An 18132-nucleotide genomic window follows, 5' to 3' on the forward strand; every position below is an offset into this window, starting at 1 on the left:
TTACACTCAGAATATAGTCTATAGTATGAGGAGAAAAGTGATTCTCTAAAAGAAGTCAGGAGTAGCCAGGACATGGCCATGGGGGACCATCACTGTAGCCCTAGGGGTTTCTCAGCATTCTCAGTAGAGTGGAATATATTAAGAAAGACTAGCAACCTACTGCCTCTGCTAAACAGAGCCATGGGAAGCCCTGCACAGCCAGATTCCTTGATGAGTTTCATGCTTTAATTCAACGAGCACTAGTAGGTGCCTCCTGTGTCCAAGATTCTAACAACCACACAATTCCTGGTCTCAGGAGCTAAAAGTTTAGTGGAAATGCCTGTCATGGCAATGCATGATAATAGCTCTTGGAATACAGAGGAGATGGTATAAATTACACACCTGTCCGAAACTAGGGTAATGGCACGTTCCCTATTCAAAATGGTCCTTGCATTCTGAAGGACTTATTTAATAAACAAGGGAGGTGGGAAGGAATTCCATGTGAAAATGGCGGCAAGAGCAATGGATTCAGGTGCAGGCTTGACAAGAAAGTTCGAGGATGGTCATGGCGCAGTGTTGGGTGAGACGATGGGGAAGGATCCTGGAGAGGCATCGAGGCCCAAGGGCTACAGTACAGCAGGACCTCCTTGCAGAATTAATAATCAACATGGGCCCTGAGTGTGACCCCAGTGGAGAAAAGGGCCCATAAGACCTGCTGATGTGTTGGGGCCGCAGCTTAGGGCACTGGACTGTAGGTCAAGAAGTTGGGGTTCAAATCCAGGTGACTTCTCCCTATTCTGGCTTTCGCACATGAATATCTTCCCATATTTTTCATATTATAGCCCACTTAAGAAACGAACTCTGGTATTCAGGGGTGGTCTTCACTGTGCGTGTTCACCAAGAGACAAGGTCTCTGCTTTGGGTTGAGTGGGTTGCCTAAAAAGATATGTTGAAGCCCTAAACTCTGGTACCTGTGAATGGGACCTTATTTGGAAACAGGGTCTTTGCAGATATAATGAGCTCAAGATGGGGTCATTAGGGTGGGCCCTTATCCAATATCACTGGTGTCCCTGTAAGAAGAGGAAAGGAGACAGACACAAACACAGAAAGAATGTCATGGGAAGATGGAGGCAGAGACTGGAGCGAATATCTGTAAGCCAAAGCACCAAGGAGCGAGGCCACACCAGAAGCCCGGAGGAGGCAAGGAAGAGCTCTAGCCAGCGCCACCGAGGAAGCAGGCCTGACTGGTACCTCCACTTCTGACCTCTGGTCTCCAGAACTGTCCAAGAATAAACTGCTGTTGTTTCAAGCCACCCCATTTATAATACCCTGTATGGCAGCCCTAGGGAATGAATACAGTCCCCATGCAGAGGGTTCCTTGGTCCCTACATCCAGGGCAGAGACTGCAGAAAAAAGAGTGAAGCTGCCCGACTGGGCCTGATTACCTCCAGGCTGTGAAATTCCAGCTTCTCCAGCCTGGCTGGCCTGCGCAGATGTGGGGGTCCCTGGGATTGCTAGGGCTGCAGCCTCTCTGGCCAGGAAATAAATAGCTTTCCTGGAGACCTTGGCTCCCCAAGGAAGAGGGAGGGCTGAGTAAGGGAAGGGAAGGAAATAGCCCAGATCAGGAGAAAATAAGTGGACCTCCCTGCACGTGGCGAAGTAGAGAACTGTTAGGAATGCTCGGTGAAGGCTGAGACGCACACACCACACAAAACGCCATTCCTTACTTATGAAGCCAGGAGGCTGGCCCAGACCCTCATAGGTCCTGTTCACCGCCTCTCACCTGCAGAAAGCAAGTGAGGAGGCCACAGTGCTCTGGGAGCGGGGCAGAAAGGGCTGCTCTGCAGCCAGGTGGGAGTCCTTTGGTCCTCTTTCCTGATGGTCCAGCTGGAGCTGTGAGTGTGGCCGCCTCCTTGAGTGCTAACTGAGTCCTCTTTTCTCTTGAACCTGCCTAGGACTGTTTTACCATTTGTTAAATGGGGATGTAAAAGCCCTACAGCGGGGCATGGTGGTTCACACCTGTAATTCCAGCACTTTGGGAGGCTGAGGCTGGAGGATTGCTTGAGCTCAGGAGTTTGAAACCAGCCTGGGCAACATGGCAAGACCCCAACTCTACAAAAAAAATTTTTTTAGATTAGCCGAGTGTGGTGGCACGTGCCTATGGTCCCGGCTACTTGGGAGGCTGAGGAGGGAGGATTGCTCAAGCCTGGGAGGTTGAGGCTGCAGGGACCCATCGTCACACCACTGCAGTCCAGCCTGGGCAACAGAACGAGATCCTATCTCAAAAAGAATAAAACAGAAGGTCCTGCAATTGTGAGGATTAAATGAGAACCTTCTTTTTTTTTTAACTTTTATTTTAGGTTCAGGGGTACATGTGCATGTTTGTTATATGGGTAAATTGTGTATCGTGGGCGTTGGATGCATAGATTATCTTATCACCAAATAATAAGCATAGTACTCAATAGGTAGTTTTCTGATCCTCACCCTCCTCCCTCCCTCCACCCTCCAGTAGGCCCTGGTATCTGTTGTTCCCTTCTTTGTATCCATGTGAAGATGTTTAGCTCCCACTTCTAAGTGAGAATATCCAGTATTTGGTTTTCTGTTCCTTTGTTACTTCACTTAGGAGAATGGTCTTCAGCCCCATCCATGGTGCCGCAAAGGACATGATCTCATTCTTTTTTATGGCTGTGTAGTACTCTAGGGTATACGTGTACCGTATTTTCTTTATCCAGTCTAAATGAGAACCTCTGCAGCAGGCATCAGCAAGCCATGACCTGTCACAGGGTACAGCCCCACAAGCTAAGAACGGATTTTACCCTTCTCAGTGGTTTGACTGGGGGGATGGGAAATGGGACCTCATGGGACTTGGGGAAAAGTAAATGAGACAATTGGTTTTTTGTTTTTTTTTTTTTTAATGGCACAGAGTAAGTGTTCAATAAATATTTGCTGTTGCTTTAAAAAAATAGTTTGTGGCATGCAAGAATTATATGAAAATCAAATTTCAGTGTCCATAAATAAAGTTTCCTTGGAATACAGCCGCTCTGGTTCATTTCTTCAATGTCTGTGGCTGCTTTCCTGTTAAGAAGGCAGAGCTGAGTGGTTACAACAGAGACTATTTTGCCTATAGAATAACAAACATGTACAATCTGGCCCTTTTCCGAACAAGAGTCTGACTCCAGGCTTACAGCCTTAGGGTGGTGCCTGACCCATAGCAAAAGTTTCATAAACGATGGCTAGTGGTATTATTGCAGCAGAGAGTAAGCACGGCTCACCGGAGAGCCTAGAGTTCCCTGCCACCCATTCCCGTTTCCCTGACTTTCCGGCCTCATTCACAACAGCTGCAACCCCAGCTCCCTCTCCTCCCCCAGCCTCATTCTCCAAGACCTCCAGGTAAACTCCTTTAAGATGCTAAAAACTACAAAGTCTGATAGCACACTAGGGATTCAGGATGTGTGGGGAACAGACAGGTTTCTGCGTTGCTGGTAGGAGTGTACACTGATACACCTCTAAGGAGGCATCTGGCAAGAACTCTTGAAATGCTAAAAGCACATAACTTTGACCCAGGAATTAGGCTTCTAGAAACTAAGAGGTCTGTGAACACAATTGTGAAATGACGTCTGTGCGAGGTAATTCCATAGCCACATCATTGTTAATTATAAAACATTAGAAGCAACCTAATTTTCCATCATCTGGGGACTATTAAATAAATTATATACAGCTGTACAACTGACTGCTAGGCACGCTTACAAATGGAGATGCTCTTTATCCACTGATATGGAAAGATTGCCAAGAAGAAACAGAAAAGCGAGCAAGGACAATGTGTTTCTGCATAGCCTGCTACTGTTCGTAGACGAGAAGAAACGGAGAGATGACATATTTGCATGTATGGCATGAAAAAGCTCTAGAAAGATGTACAAGAAACTGGGAACATCCGTTGCTTGCAAGGAGGGGACATGGGTGGCTGGAGACAGGAGTGAGAGGAGATACCATTGTTTCTGTGCCACTGGAATTTTGAACCATGTAAATATATTATTGCGTCAATATTTTCTTAACTTTCTAAAATGGAAGAGAGTGTAACTAGAACAAAACCTCACCGGAGCCTTCTCCTCTGCCCCCTTCCCATCGGGCCTCTATGTTCTCACACAAACATGTACCTTTTTTCCTAACAAAAGGTATATATAAAAGTTATTAAAACATCCACAATATTTTTTTAAAATACTAGGAGTGGCCAGACACGGTGGCTCATGCCTGTAATCCCAGCACTTTGGGAGGCCAAGGCGGGCGGATCACCTGAGGTCAGGAGTTCAAGACCAGCCTGGCCAACGTGGTGAACCTCTGTCTCTACAAAAATATAAAAATTAGCCGGGCATGATGGCAGGTGCCTGTAATCCTAGCAACTCGGGAGGCTGAGGTGGGAGAATCACTTGAACCCAGGAGGCGGAGTTAGCAGTGAGCCAAGATGGCACCACTGCACTCCAGCCTGAGTGACAGAGTGAGACTTTGTCACAAAAAAAAAAGGAGTAATATGATTCCCAAACCCAGTTATCTGTATATTATAAAAAAATACAAATTAAAAAGGACACAGGCTTGCGATGTCCAGGCACCCTAAGTTAAATTTCCCGAAACACTGGCTCTAGCATGAGTGTAGGGATTTGTTTCTCACAGGCATCCCGCTGGTCTGAGCCTTGGGGACCCTTGCCTTACTTGCCTTGTAGCCCCATCACCTAACACATAGCACATGACTTGGGTTCAGTAAATATTTCTGGAATGATAAAGGCCAATCCAAGCCCCTGGAGGGATGCCTTCTCCAGCCAGCAAACAGAGTTAACACCTCCTGGGGCCCACAGCCTTCAGGAAACCCCCAGGAGCACCCACAGAGAGAAGGATCCTGTGGGGTGGTGCCGGCAGCCTCCACCCAGCCCAAAGGAAGCTGCAGCTGGTTCACCCTGTCCCATGAGCTGTTCACTCTCCATACCATCAGCAATTGACCCACCATGAGTCCATTCAGGCTGCCATAACAAGATGCTATAGACTGGGTGGCTTCAACAACAGACTGATTTTCTCACAGTCCTGGAGGCTGGAGGCCCAAGATCAAGGTGTCGGTGGTGCTGGTTTCCCCTGAGGCCTGTCTGTGGCGTTCAGGTGGTCACCTTCTCGCTGTGTCCTCAAACGCCTTTCCTTTATGTGTGCCTATCCTGGTGTCTCTTCCCCTTCTCATAAGGATGCCAGTCCTCTTAGATGGGGACCCCACCCTAACAGCTTCTTTTTAGCTTCATCACCTCTCTAAAGACCTCATCTTCAAATACGGTTACATGATGAGGTACTGAGGTTTGGGACCTCAACGTATAAATTTGTGGGGGAGGCAGGGCGGTGGCTCACACCTGTAATCCCAGCACTTTGGGAGGCTGAGACAGGGCAGATCACTTGAGGTCAGGACTGCGAGACCAGCTTGGCCAACACAGTGAAACCCCGTCTCTACTAAAAATGCAAAAATTAGCTGGGCATGGTGGCACACACCTGTAGTCTCAGCTACTGGGGAGGCTGAGGCAGGAGAATCACTTCAGCCCGGGAGGCAGAGGTTGCGGTGAGTCGAGATTGTGCCATTGTACTCCAGCCTGGGCGACAGAGCAAGACTCCATCTCAAAAAAAAAAAATGGGGGGAGGGGGAAATAATTCAACCCATAACACACACAGCATGAATCTGCTCATGCTGTCACCTTCCGGAAACTTTTCTTGGTGAGTGTTACGGACTGAATGTGTCCTCCAAAATTCATATGGTGAAGCCCTAATCCCCAAGGTGATGGTGTTTGAAGGTGGGGCTTTTGGGAGGTAATCAGGTGTAGATGAGGTCATGAGGGTGGGGCCCCAGGGTGGGATTAGTACCCTTACATGAAGAGAGACCACATCTCCACATCTCTCTCTCTCTCTCCCTCCTTTTCTCTTGCTCTCTCTCCCTCTCTCCCCAACATGTTGAGGATGTCTGCAAGCCAGAAGAAAAGCCCGAAGGAGAGCCAGGAAGGAACCTGCTCACATCTTGATCTTGGACTTGCAGCCTCCAGAACTGTGAGAAATAAATTTCTGTTATTCAAGCCACCCAGTCCATGGTATTTTGTTTTAGCAGCCCAGGCTGACCAATACCGTCAACACAGTACTTTTTGTTGTTGTTTTGTTTTTGTTTCTGCTTGTTATCTAGCACTAACATTTTAAGATGACAAATCTGGTAAAATGGGATTTTCCACATTTTCAATCCTCTCCAACCCTTTTCAAAAGCAGTTTTGGCAATGTTGTATTTATTATATTGACTCGGTCGTGCTGCTTCTGGGAATCTATTTTAAAGAAATAAACACCCAGGAAAAATAATAAACCTAAGAAGATTATCACTGTATTATTTTTAATTTAAAATTAGAAAAAACACTCTAAATGTCTAGTAGTAGGGGAATGGTGCACAGCATTCACTTAGTGGAATGTTATGCTGCCATTTGAAGAGATCATGTAACGTTTATGAAGTATCTCCTCTGTGCCAGGCTCGGTGCTAAACGGGATAGACGCAGAGATGAACAACACGGTGCTTGCTTTCAAAGAATTGACATTTTAGTAGAAAGAGACACAAGGCCGGGTGCAGTGGCTCACACCGGTAATCCCAGCACTTCGGGAGGTTGAGGCGGGTGGATCATGAGGTCAGGAGATCAAGACCATCCTGTCTAACACGGTGAAACCCCGTCTCTACAAAAAAAATAGAAAATAATTAGCCGGGCGTGGTGTCAGGCACCTGTGGTCCCAGCTACTTGGGAGGCTGAGGCAGGAGAATGGCGTGAACCCGGGAGGCGGAGCTTGCAGTGAGCCGAGATCCCGCCACTGCACTCCAGCCTGGGCGACAAAGCGAGACTCCATCAAAAAAGAAAAGAGAAGAGAAGAGAACACAAAACACTCATTCCATAATTCAAATATTTAGTAAGCACTATGTGCCAGGCATTCATTATTCTAGGTACTGGGCATACAGCAGGAACAAAACAAAATCCCCATACTCACAGAGTAGATGATAATCAAACATTCAGGGCACAGTGGCTCACGCCTGTCATCCCAGCACTTTAGGAGGCCGAGGCAGGAGGATCATGTGAGTCCAGGAGTTCAAGACCAGCCTGGGCAACATGAGGGACCCCATCTCTACAAAAAATTTAAAATTAGTCAGGCATGGTGGCATGTGCCTGTAGTCACAGCTACTTGACAGCTGGGGTGGGAGGACTGCTTGAGCCCAGGAGGTCGAGGCTGCAGTGAGCTGTGTTTGTACTACTGCACTCCAGGCTGGTGGCAGAGGGAGACCTAGTGTCAAAAAATAAATAATTTTTTTAAAAAGATAATAATCAAATAATTAATGTCAGATGCAAATCTGTGCTGTGAAGACACATAAGGCAGAGTTGGGGGAAGAGAAGGGGTCCCAGCAGCAGGGGGGTGCTATTTTAGATGGAGCATTCAGGGGTGACATCTGCAAGTGATTTGAAGAGAGTGGGGAGCGAGCCGTGTGGATGTCTGAAGGGAAGGGCTCTCAGGCAGAGGACCAGCGACAGCAGAGGCCTGGAAGCATGGCCAGCACGGCCAGGTAGAAGGATGGGCCCTTTGCCCTGGCCATGAGGGAGGCCCCCAGTGGGCAGTGCAGACTGCAGGGAGCCAGGGCAAGGCCTGGCTGTGGAGCACGATGTTCGAGGCAGGGTGGTAGCAGAGGAGGTGGCAGAGGTGGGTGGCTGAGGACTTTGGACGGGATTCACGCCTTTGGAAGTCCCTGAAGACACTTATTCTTTAAGACCCAGCACAAGCGTCATGCTCCCTTGAGCTCATCCCTGATTCTCTTGACAGCCGGTCTCCGCCTGCCCCGGGTTCCCACATCAGCATGTAGTCTATTTCATTATTGCTGCTTTGTATTGGATTTGAGCCATTCAAGCCCTTCACACATCTAACACATGCACAATCACACACATCTCAGAGCATGGACTCTCACTGCAGATCCCACGGATTTGATATTTCTAATATACAGGACTTAGCATGGAAAATGCTACTGAATACATGAGTTATTGAATCCATAAACTCACATCCCCCAACTGCACTGTGATTTCATAGTAAAAGAGCAGGACTCTGTCTGGAACTGCTGCTCTATTCAGCAGTGCCTGGAACAGGCAATACTAACACCTCCCAAGCACCACTTAGATCAGGAGCGCTTCATGGGCATGAACCTGTGCAGTGGCACAGATCCCCATGCTTAGAAAGACCCAAGTTTGCTATCATGCTCTGCTGTCGCCATCAGGAAACTCATAACTTACCTTTGAACTTGTGTTTTACAGGTGAAATCCAACAGGACAATGAGCATGTCAGGAGCAGAGATGAGCACAGCATGTTCCTTGCAGCTCAATTTGCATATAGAGTGCTTGTGGTGCCCCATTGCATAGAATTCCGGAGGCCCACAATGCATGGAGTCCAGCAAGACCCAGTGGGATAGATATAAGGTAAGCACATTCCATCTATGACTGAGAAAGTAGGGTGCTGACAGCCCAAGAGGTCCTACTTTCCTTTGGGACCAGAACTCGGTTCAAATACAGAAAGAATACCATGGTGTATTAGTCCATTTTCACGCTGCTGCTAAAGGCATACCCAAGACTGGGCAATTTACAAAAGACAGAGGTTTAATGGACTTACAGTTCCATATGGCTGGGGAGGCCTCACAATCACGGCAGAAGGCAAGAAGAAGCAAGTCACATTTTACATGGATTGCAGCAGGCAAAGAGAGAGCTTGTGCAGGGAAACTCCAGTTTTTAAAACCATCAGATCCAGATCTCATGAGACTTATTCACTGTCACTAGAACAGCATGGGAAAGACTGCCCCCATGATTCAATTACCTCTCACCAGGTTCCTTCCAAAACACATGGGAATTGTGGGAATTACAATTCAAGATCGGGTGGGGACACAGCCAAACCATATCACATGGTGTTCTGAGAAACACAAGCAACCAAGGAAATGTATCAGACACTTTCTTCCCCATGCTACTCGTATTATCATACATGTGCTAGCCAATCACTTACTCTGAAAATGTTGGGCTAGAAGGAAGAAGAGAGGGCAGCCCATGGCTCCTTTTCCCTCAGTCCTTCGCTCCGGGTTATACTGAAGATAGAGAGTGTTGGTAGAACGGGCACGGAGCAGGAAGTGAAATGAAAACAATGAAGTTAGTTTTGGGCAGTTTCCACGGTTCTTGTAAGAATGAAATGCATATGCATGTGTGAACTACAAATATTGTTTACTTGTGTGGAGTGGAATCATGTGATTCCAGTGGTTCTGCATCCCAGTAAATGTTCTTCTATTTGCATTTAAAACTATCATTTCATAATACAAAGATGAATGGTACATACACTCATAATGTTTTCAGTTATCGTGTTACATTAACAATTAATGTTTTAACTTTACTCAGAATGACATTAAAGAGCAAACAAAAAACACCATGACAGGTCAAAAGAGAGTGTGTGGAAGAAAGGAGAAGCTTGATATTCTAGTACCCTCCATGGTAGTTTCTTTCTGCCTTTGAATGAGAGGCCCCACAGTTTGATTTTGCACTGGGCCCTGCAAATTACACAGCTGCCCAGAGTCGGCTCGAAGCTGCAGTCGCCAATGCCTGGTGTAGGGCAATGATAAAGATGAGGATAGTGAGGGGTCTGGCTTCCATTCACAACATGAACACTTTGCATAAATGAAACAGCAGGCTCAGGACGCCAACCACCGACTGAGACAAACTGAATACCAGAAGGTCATTAAAGGCGCTTTGAAAGAGGCTCTCACATCCTCTAGCCATGGGGCAGTCTGCGCAGAAGGCTAGAAGAAGACAAGGGACAGCAACGGGCTGCCCAGGTCAGAATCAGAGTCCACATGGGACAGTGGGACATGGGGTCCAGGATGGGGAGATTTGGATAGACAAGCCTGAGAAATGGGGACCCCACCCCCACCCAATCTCCCTGCATTTTCCAGATGGTAAAGCAGGGCTGAGGGCGGAAAAGCTATTCTGTTTTCTCCTTACTCCCGCCAGGAGAAAATGGAACAGCTGCCTCTCACCTGGAGAACAAGTAATAGCCTCTTCTGTAGCAGGGCCCAGCCTCGCCCTCCTCCTCAAAGCTGTGCCTTACTGCCCCATTCATCCCAGCCCAGTGGGGAAGCACAGTCTCCACCCCAGGAGTGTCCTGGGGCCACTGAAACAAAGCACCACACCCTGCGGGCTTAAAACAATGGAAATGTATTCCCTCACACTTCCAGAGGCTGCAGGTGTGGTATCAAGGTGCCAGGAACGCCGTGCTCCCTCTGAAGGCTCCAAGGGAGAACCTGTTCCACATCCCTCTCCTCGCTTCTAGTGTCGCCGGCAACCACCCTTCCTTGACCGCAGACACGTCCCTCCAAACTCACTCCACCATCACATGATGTCCTTCTGCGTCTGTGCCCTTCACATGGCATTCTCCTCTTACATGGACACCAGCCATACTGGATTAAGGGCCCATCCTACTCCAGTGTGACCTCATCTTAACTTACATCTTAATTATATCTGCAAAACCCCTATTTCCAACCTAGGTCACATTTACAGGTACTGAAAATGAGGACTTGAGCATATCTTTGGGAGGACACAACTGAAACCACAACCCCGAGCCAGCTACCCTCAGAGCAGCGTGGGGCTCTGGATCATCAGGGACAGGATGGATGTGAGCTGGAGAGGGTGCTGGTGTGGATGCCTTCCCCCAGGACTCTGGACTGTGCTCTAGGAAGGAGACCCGGAACAGGTCCTAATCAATAAATTTGCTACATGAGACCAGAGGACCTAAAGGACCAGAGGCTCCTCCCTGCAATAGGTGCCTCACCTTATAAGGTGAGGGAGGCTCAGGTGTCTCAGGGTGATTTGTCTGTAGCTGGGGTTGATGATGGGAGCTGCTGTCACAAAACTGAGCTCCCTGGTGCCAACAGAAATGATGGGATTCCAAATTCAAGAGCTGTCTAGGATATGATGTATTGGTAGCCCATCTTGATAGGACCCAATGCTGTTCTCGGTTCATTTTTACACTTCTAGGACCTTTGTTAAAAATGAATCATTGGCCAGGCATGGTGGCTCACACCTGTAATCCCAACACTTTGGGAGGCCAAGGCAAGTGGATCACAAGGTCAGGAGTTCAAGTGAAACACGTCTCTACTAAAAATACAAAAGTTAGCTGGATGTGGTGGCATGTGCCTGTAATCCCAGCTACTCAGGAGGCTGAGGCAGAATTGTTTGAACCCGGGAGGTGGAAGTTGCAGTGAGCTGAGACCACGCCACAGCACTCTAGCCTGGGTGACAAAGCAAGACTCCATCTCAGGACTAAAAAAAAAAAAAAAAAAAAAAAAAATCATTTGGCTGGGCACAGTGGCTCACTCCTATAATCCCAGCACATTGGGAGGATGAGGTGGGCAAATTGCCTGAGCCCAGGAGTTCAAGACCAGCTTGGGCAACATGGTGAAACTGAGTCTCTACCAAAAAAAAAAAAAAATTAGCCCAGCATGGTGGTGTGCACCTGTAGTCCCAGCTACTCGAGAGGCTGAAGTGGGAGGATCACCTGAGCCCTGGGAGGTCAAGGGTAAAGTGAGTCGTGACTGTGCCACTCCGCTCCTTGTCTCAACAAAGAAATGAATCACTTGATCTGACATTGTCAAGAATAGTAACAGTGGCTCACACGTCACCACCTAGCTAGTTATCATCCCGTACTGAGAAGAGTCATGGTGAAACTGACACATTTTTTCCCTCGCTTAGTGAAGTAGAAAATAAGGGTGTGTCTTACAATCAATGGATCTTAGATTCAATGAAATACTGGAAATGTATTAACAACTATTATTGAAGGCAGGAAATGGTAAAGATGTGTTGTTAAAATTTGCATTATCAGATCAATGACATTAAAATTGAGAATTGCATCACTTATGAAAACATTTTTATTCATTCATTCCACAAACATAGGGGCTTTCCATGTGCAGGGCACAGTGGCGGACACTGAGGCGTCTGCCCTCCAGGCGTTGACACTGAGGCCTGTGCCCTCCAGGCGTTGACACTGAGGTCTCTGCCCTCCAGGCGTTGACACTGAGGTCTCTGCCCTCCAGGTGTTGATACTGAGGTCTCTGCCCTCCAGGTGTTGACATAGGCCTGTGCCCTCCAGGCGTTGACACTGAGGCCTGTGCCCTCCAGGCGTTGATACTGAGGCCTCTGCCCTCCAGTGCCCATCCAGGCCTTGGTCCTCCAAGCCCACCTGGACTCTGCCTTTCTTTGGGACATTGTCCTGGACTTCAGTCCATCCAGTACTTCTTTTCAGAGCTTCAGAATGGAAGCACAGGTGAAAATCACTATATTTCACCCCTGATCATGGGAACCTAGAGTGGAATATCATTACTGCATCACAAACAAGATCACAGACAGGATAAGAAGGGGGAGAGAGGAAATTTACAATTCCTCATACCTGGTTCCTTATTTACAGAGGTTGTAAGTGATTATGTAAATCACAGAGCTTCCAATAAAAACCAACTCAAGCTACAAACATGAAAGTCCAAGGGCAGTGCCAGAGCCACCTCACTTGCCCGAGTGCTGCTCTCCAGGGCTTGCTACCATCTGCTCGTGTGTCCCTTAAAGCGAGGGCAATGATAGAGACAGCACCAGCCTCTAGTCCTAGGAAGCACACATGCATTCATGTCAAGCACTGGGGGTTTAGTGGGGAGGAAGAGGGGGACACGGGATTATCTGACAGCTGAGGATCTAGAGAATCCTGGCAGAGTCTGGGACACAGCTAGAGCCCGGGTCACACCTAGAGCCCAGTTGTGGCTGAGATCTCCAGTAGCTGAGGGGGAACTAATGTATCAAAATGGGAGGGTCCCAAACTGGCGAGCCACCATAAGGGCCTGCCTGAAAAGCCCTAGTGATTGGCCTAAATCTTCAGATGGTGGTGGGGTCACCAGGATCTCAGGGGGGCTTCTCAGCTGCTGGCAGCCCACGTCCAGGTTTCCTACCTCCCTTCTGCTCAACCTTTAGGTGCTTCTGCAACATTTACTGCAGCCCTTGCTGCCTGCTGGTGTCTGTGTGTCCTCTGCCAGGTGCCACCATTGACGTCAGATACCCCTCCCAGCCCCACAGCTAGGAACCAGGCCTCAGTCTTCTTTGTATCCCAGTGACTGGCACAGGTTGGATCCCCAGAAAGCCCCCTTTGCCTGCCTGCTCCAACAACGGCTTGAAGGCAAATACTACACCAACTGGACAGTGCCCTGTAAGAGCCAAGATGGCTGGTCCTGAGCACTGGGCCACAGCCAGCCCAGGCCCTTCTGGGACACACGTCCCACAAAGCTGCCTTTCCCAGGTAATAGGGGCAAGGGGGAGGCAGAAGTCAGTGCAAGTTTCCATGAAACATTTCACAACTCACCAAGGCTATTGGATTCACATCTGAGGGATGCTTGGGCTCAGCCTATTAAACAGGAGGCTGGGCCTGGCCTGGACTCCGTCCAAGGCCTCCTGCCACCCCTGCCCACCCTAGGAAGCACTTTAGAATCTTCACAGTCAGTATCCAGGAAACCAAGGGCTATGGCTAAGGGTGAATACCTTGGATGTCCCTTCAAAGCACTGAGTAATCACATCTCCTAACTGGAACCTTTGTCTCTGAAAATCACTCCCCTAATAGAACAAGGCAAAGCCGGCCACTCCTGCCCACCCCATCTCCCAGCCCAGGTCTTCCCCTCAGTGAGGCTCAGGTGTTTGGGACTGGCCTCTATCCCGGCCACATCCCTGCCTCCCTGCATGCCTCCCTGCCACGAGAAGCCCCGCGGGCAATCGCAGTGCCTGGGAGAACAGCCCTCCCTTGGGAAGCCATGACCATGGCCAGAATACTTCCACCTGGTCAAGAAGTGACCCCCAGGAGAGGCCGCTTGGATTTAAGGGGCACCAACTGCCCCTGTGCCCTCAGAGCCCCTTTAGGGAGCTCTCTGGGTGCTACCCACATTCTCCATCTTCACACGAGAAAAAGAACTGTCCAAGGGACTCCCCGCAACACCTTCCTGATCACCACTGCTCCGCTGCCTGTCCCCAGGGCACCTCCTGAGGCTCAGCTCTGTACCGGTGCCCTCAAATCTGAATGCGGCAGAAGGATCACTAGTGGCGCTCCCCCGCACTGCATCCCTGAGGCCCGTGGGCGGCTCGTCGATCGGGGAGTCCCTCTCACAAACCAGGCAAGGTGGAGAAGCATGACCAGCATGGCTGTCCTGGTGACACATGAGCCAGGAGGGACAGGTAAAGCTCTCGCCACACCGGCTGCAAGGATAGCGTTTCTTCTGCGAGTGGCCGCACAGATGGCGCAGGAAGCCGGGCTTCTGCGCAAATCGCCTGCCGCACTGGGCGCACGGGAAGGCGCGCTCACCCGAGTGCATCCTCTGGTGCACGGTCAGGTTGGCCAGGCGCGTGAAGCGCTTGTCGCACTGCGCACACTGGAAGGGCTTCTCGCTGATGTGTGTGTGCCGCTGCTCCAGCAGCGTGGACAGGCCGCCGGCCGCCGAAGACCTTGGCGCACTCGGCGCACTCGTAGGGCTTCTCCCCGATGTGCATGCGGTAGTGGGTGTGAGCGTCGACTGGTGGACAAAGGTCTTACTGCATCTGGAGCCGGTGTAGGTGCGCTGGGCCACATGCGCCTGGCGGTGGCTGCCGGGGGTGGCCCAGTGCGGGAAGCTCTTGGGACACTGAGCACTAGCGAAAGGCCGTGGGGCATGATGCGCGCACTCCTGCTGCGGGCTGAGCTCCTTCCAGCCGAAGCTCTGGCCCCACTGGGCGCAAGGTGGGCACTGCTCCATGCCCCTAGCAGCTGGCTCAGCCTGGCTTGGAGGGCCTGGAGGGAGGAAGGCCACCTCTCGCTCCCTGGGATCAGGAAGCAGACCCCCACAGGTGCTTCCCCGAGAGCCCTCCTTGCCAGGCCCCCCTCCAGCAGCCCAGGCTGGCTTGTGTCCCTCGGACCCTCCCTCCAGACTCCTCTTTGCAGCTCAGACAGGTCTCTGCAGGGAAGGGACGCAGAAGGGTACAGCGAGTGAGGCCTCCCTGCCACAGGCTCTGCAGCCAGGCCACCCGCCCTTGGCTCTCCTGGAGTCTGAAGCCCGGGGCTCGAGCATCACTAAAGGCCCTGCTCTAGCCTAGCCCCCTTCAGCTCCCATTGTCCTCTGCTGGGTTCCACCCTGTGCTGTTCCACCTAAGGCTACCCCGTTCATCCACCTCTGAGCCTCGGCCCGAGGGTCCTCTCCACCCAGAACACCTCTGGCCTCCTCTTTGCCTCTCACCCAGGCTCTAAGCCCCTCTCAAGTCCCACCTCCCTCTCACGGAGCCTCCCAAGACCAGTGTGGTGACATTTTCCCCGGCAGCACCTTCATCCGGGCCGCCTGTGGCCACCAAGACACCCCTTTTACTACAGTTGAAAGAACACCTTCAGCTATTTGCACATCGTAAGCATAGGTGCTTTTAGAATACTGGCCGTTGGCCAGGCGCGGTGGCTCAAGCCTGTAATCCCAGCACTTTGGGAGGCCGAGACAGGCGGATCACGAAGTCAGGAGATCGAGACCATCCTGGCGAACACGGTGAAACCCCGTCTCTACTAAAAAATACAGGTGGCGGGCGCCTGTAGTCCCAGCTACTCGGGAGGCTGAGGCAGGAGAATGGCGTGAACCCGGGAGGTGGAGCTTGCAGTGAGCTGAGATCTGGCCACTGTACTCCAGCCTGGGAGACAGAGCGAGACTCTGTGTCAAAAAAAAAAAAGAATACTGGCCGTCTTTTGGATCAGATCCTGAAAGGGCTCTCTGGCTGTAGACACAACGGTGCCCCTTCCCACTGTGTACTGTGTGTTCGTCTTCTCTCTCCTGAGTGATCTGTGTCTCACACATTAATGAGCCCCTGCGGCGCCCAGCACCATGCTGCCTACAGACGAGTTCATGAAATGAACAGGAAACAGGTTCAGGAATAAAAGAACGATTTCATACAACTGCATGGGAGGACACCACGCAGCAAGCACACAAGATTCTGCAGAGACACAGCCAAGGCTGCGCACTGCCTTCCCTCAGGAGCCTGGCGCAGGAGGAGGCCCTGCTAGAGGCGCTGGGAGGCCCCCCGGGGGACGCCATGTCTCCTAAGGCCCAGGGATACAGGCCTGGGGAGACACAGCCCAGCACGCCTTACCTGAGCACAGGTGTGCCACAGTGGTCTCCTGTGGGCCCTGCTGGCTCCTCCCACTTGCCCCTGCCTCTTGCTTGATCCAGGCCGGAACTCCTGGGGTGTTTCCAGCTGGCCTGTGTCTAAGGGAAAGAGGAAGAGGCCCTGAGGGCAGCAGGTGTCATGGGGCATCTTTCCTCTCACAGCCTCTGTTGGGACCACGACCCCAAAGAGACTCCCAACAGAACTGTAGGTACCAGCAAAGGCACAGCACATCCTGGGGACGTGTGACATGGCAGCAAGGGGAGCTTGGCCTGTGAATGATGGGCTGTGAGCTGTGACGGGGATGACCAGCCATCTTCCAATGCTATCCACCCCGCTTCAACACTAACAGAGCACTTGGTGTCTTGCTGGGCATGTGGCCACCTAGACTCCAGACTTGTTGCCAGGCCTCACTGTAAGGAGATGTGCTCTGTGGCTGGTCTGGCTAATGGATGTGAGGGCGCTGCCTCCTCCAGCTATGGGATCTTTGACACTGGATTCCGCCTCTCTGTGCCTCCGTTTCTTCATCTATGATATGAGGAAACTGAGAGTTGGAATAAGCTTAAATGGGTCAATGTTTATAAAGTAAACATTGCACAGTAAGTACTAAATGCACAAGAAACCAAAGTGTTTGGTTAAAGGGAAAGGCATCAACTAAAACGAAAAGGGAAAGGGCACCCCCCGCCCCGCCCCAGCCCATCCCCTTGCTTCCTTCAACAGGGCCACGGGCATGGTCGCGGGCCATCTCCAACCACAGTAACAAGGCCTGGCCCCAGGAAAGGTGGAGCGATAGGCTGGAAGGAACCTGGGCCTGTGAGCTGCCAGACAGCTCTGTCGGGAGGGAGACCATCCCCGGCCACGTGGAAGCTGCGGTTTTGGTTTCATTGTTTTCTTCAGTCTCTGTTACAGCAGCCAAACACAGATCCTACAGTGCCCTCAGGTGGGTGTCCTTCAAGGACTGGGCGACCTCACCAATCTGTGCCCACCTCTAAGGCCTATCTTAAGATCAGGGAATAGTTACTGCTCCTCTTCCTGCTCCAGGCTTGACACAGGGTAGGCACATTTTTTGTTAAATAAATGAATGAATGGAGAACATTCCAAGTCACCCATATCTAACTGCTGTCCAATCGCCCGATGCTGCCAGGTTTTATAGCCAGGGCACAGCCCACTTCTTTCTGTCATATACGAGGCACTTCTGACACAGCCACTCTGAAGACACCAGCCCAGCCCGGCTGCCACACACCAGGCTGCCTTCACAATTAACCAGGGCCCTGGAAACCGCTTCAGAGAGGAAGTTGATCAAAATGTATCAACGCGAAAAGATCCTTAAGACATATTGTTGAGTGAAAACAGCAAACTGCAGAAGATATGTAGACTATATCTGTGTGTTCTTAACCCTTGTATTTTTCTACAGTATACACAAGTATGTATATGCATGAGAAAATAGCCTGAAAGGTTATGCAGCAAAATCATAACAGTGGCTACCCTGGGAGGGGCCTAGGGTTGGGCGAGTGGCCAGCAGGAGCCGCTTAGCTTTGCCCATGACCTCGACATTGCTTAGTAAGAATGTACTCGTGTAGGAATCTATTTGCATAATCAAAACACAGACACTTTCAACGGCCAGAGGCGAGTCACTTTCTGTTCAGAGGGATCTCTGAGCCTTGATCCTCAAACTAACGACACCAGAATCACGGGAGGAAAGTGTTGAAAGTCCAGTGCCCAGACCCTGCCCGGACCTAATGAATGAGCAGCCCATTTACACTGCTTCTAGAATTCTGGCAGGAAGAGTCCGCCTATGGAAACATCCAACAGATAAAGCAGTCTTGCACCCACACCGTCTGGGGCCTGCAGGATGTCTTGCACCCACACCGTCTGGGGCCTGCAGGATGTCTTGCACCCACACCGTCTGGGGCCT

General features: G+C 50.5%; 1 protein-coding gene across 1 annotated transcript in view; it reads left to right on the forward strand.

Moving 5' to 3' along the window:
* The window catches only part of LOC105546367 (zinc finger protein 777-like), a 374731-nt gene that overhangs the window by 152663 nt on the left and 203936 nt on the right, over positions 1 to 18132 (forward strand). The window contains 1 exon segment of the mRNA XM_011989547.1: positions 1150 to 1189. Within this exon segment, the coding sequence (XP_011844937.1) occupies positions 1150 to 1189 (40 nt within the window).

Source organism: Mandrillus leucophaeus, unplaced genomic scaffold (genome assembly GCF_000951045.1).
Source record: "Mandrillus leucophaeus isolate KB7577 unplaced genomic scaffold, Mleu.le_1.0 Scaffold357, whole genome shotgun sequence".
Lineage (NCBI taxonomy): Eukaryota > Metazoa > Chordata > Mammalia > Primates > Cercopithecidae > Mandrillus > Mandrillus leucophaeus.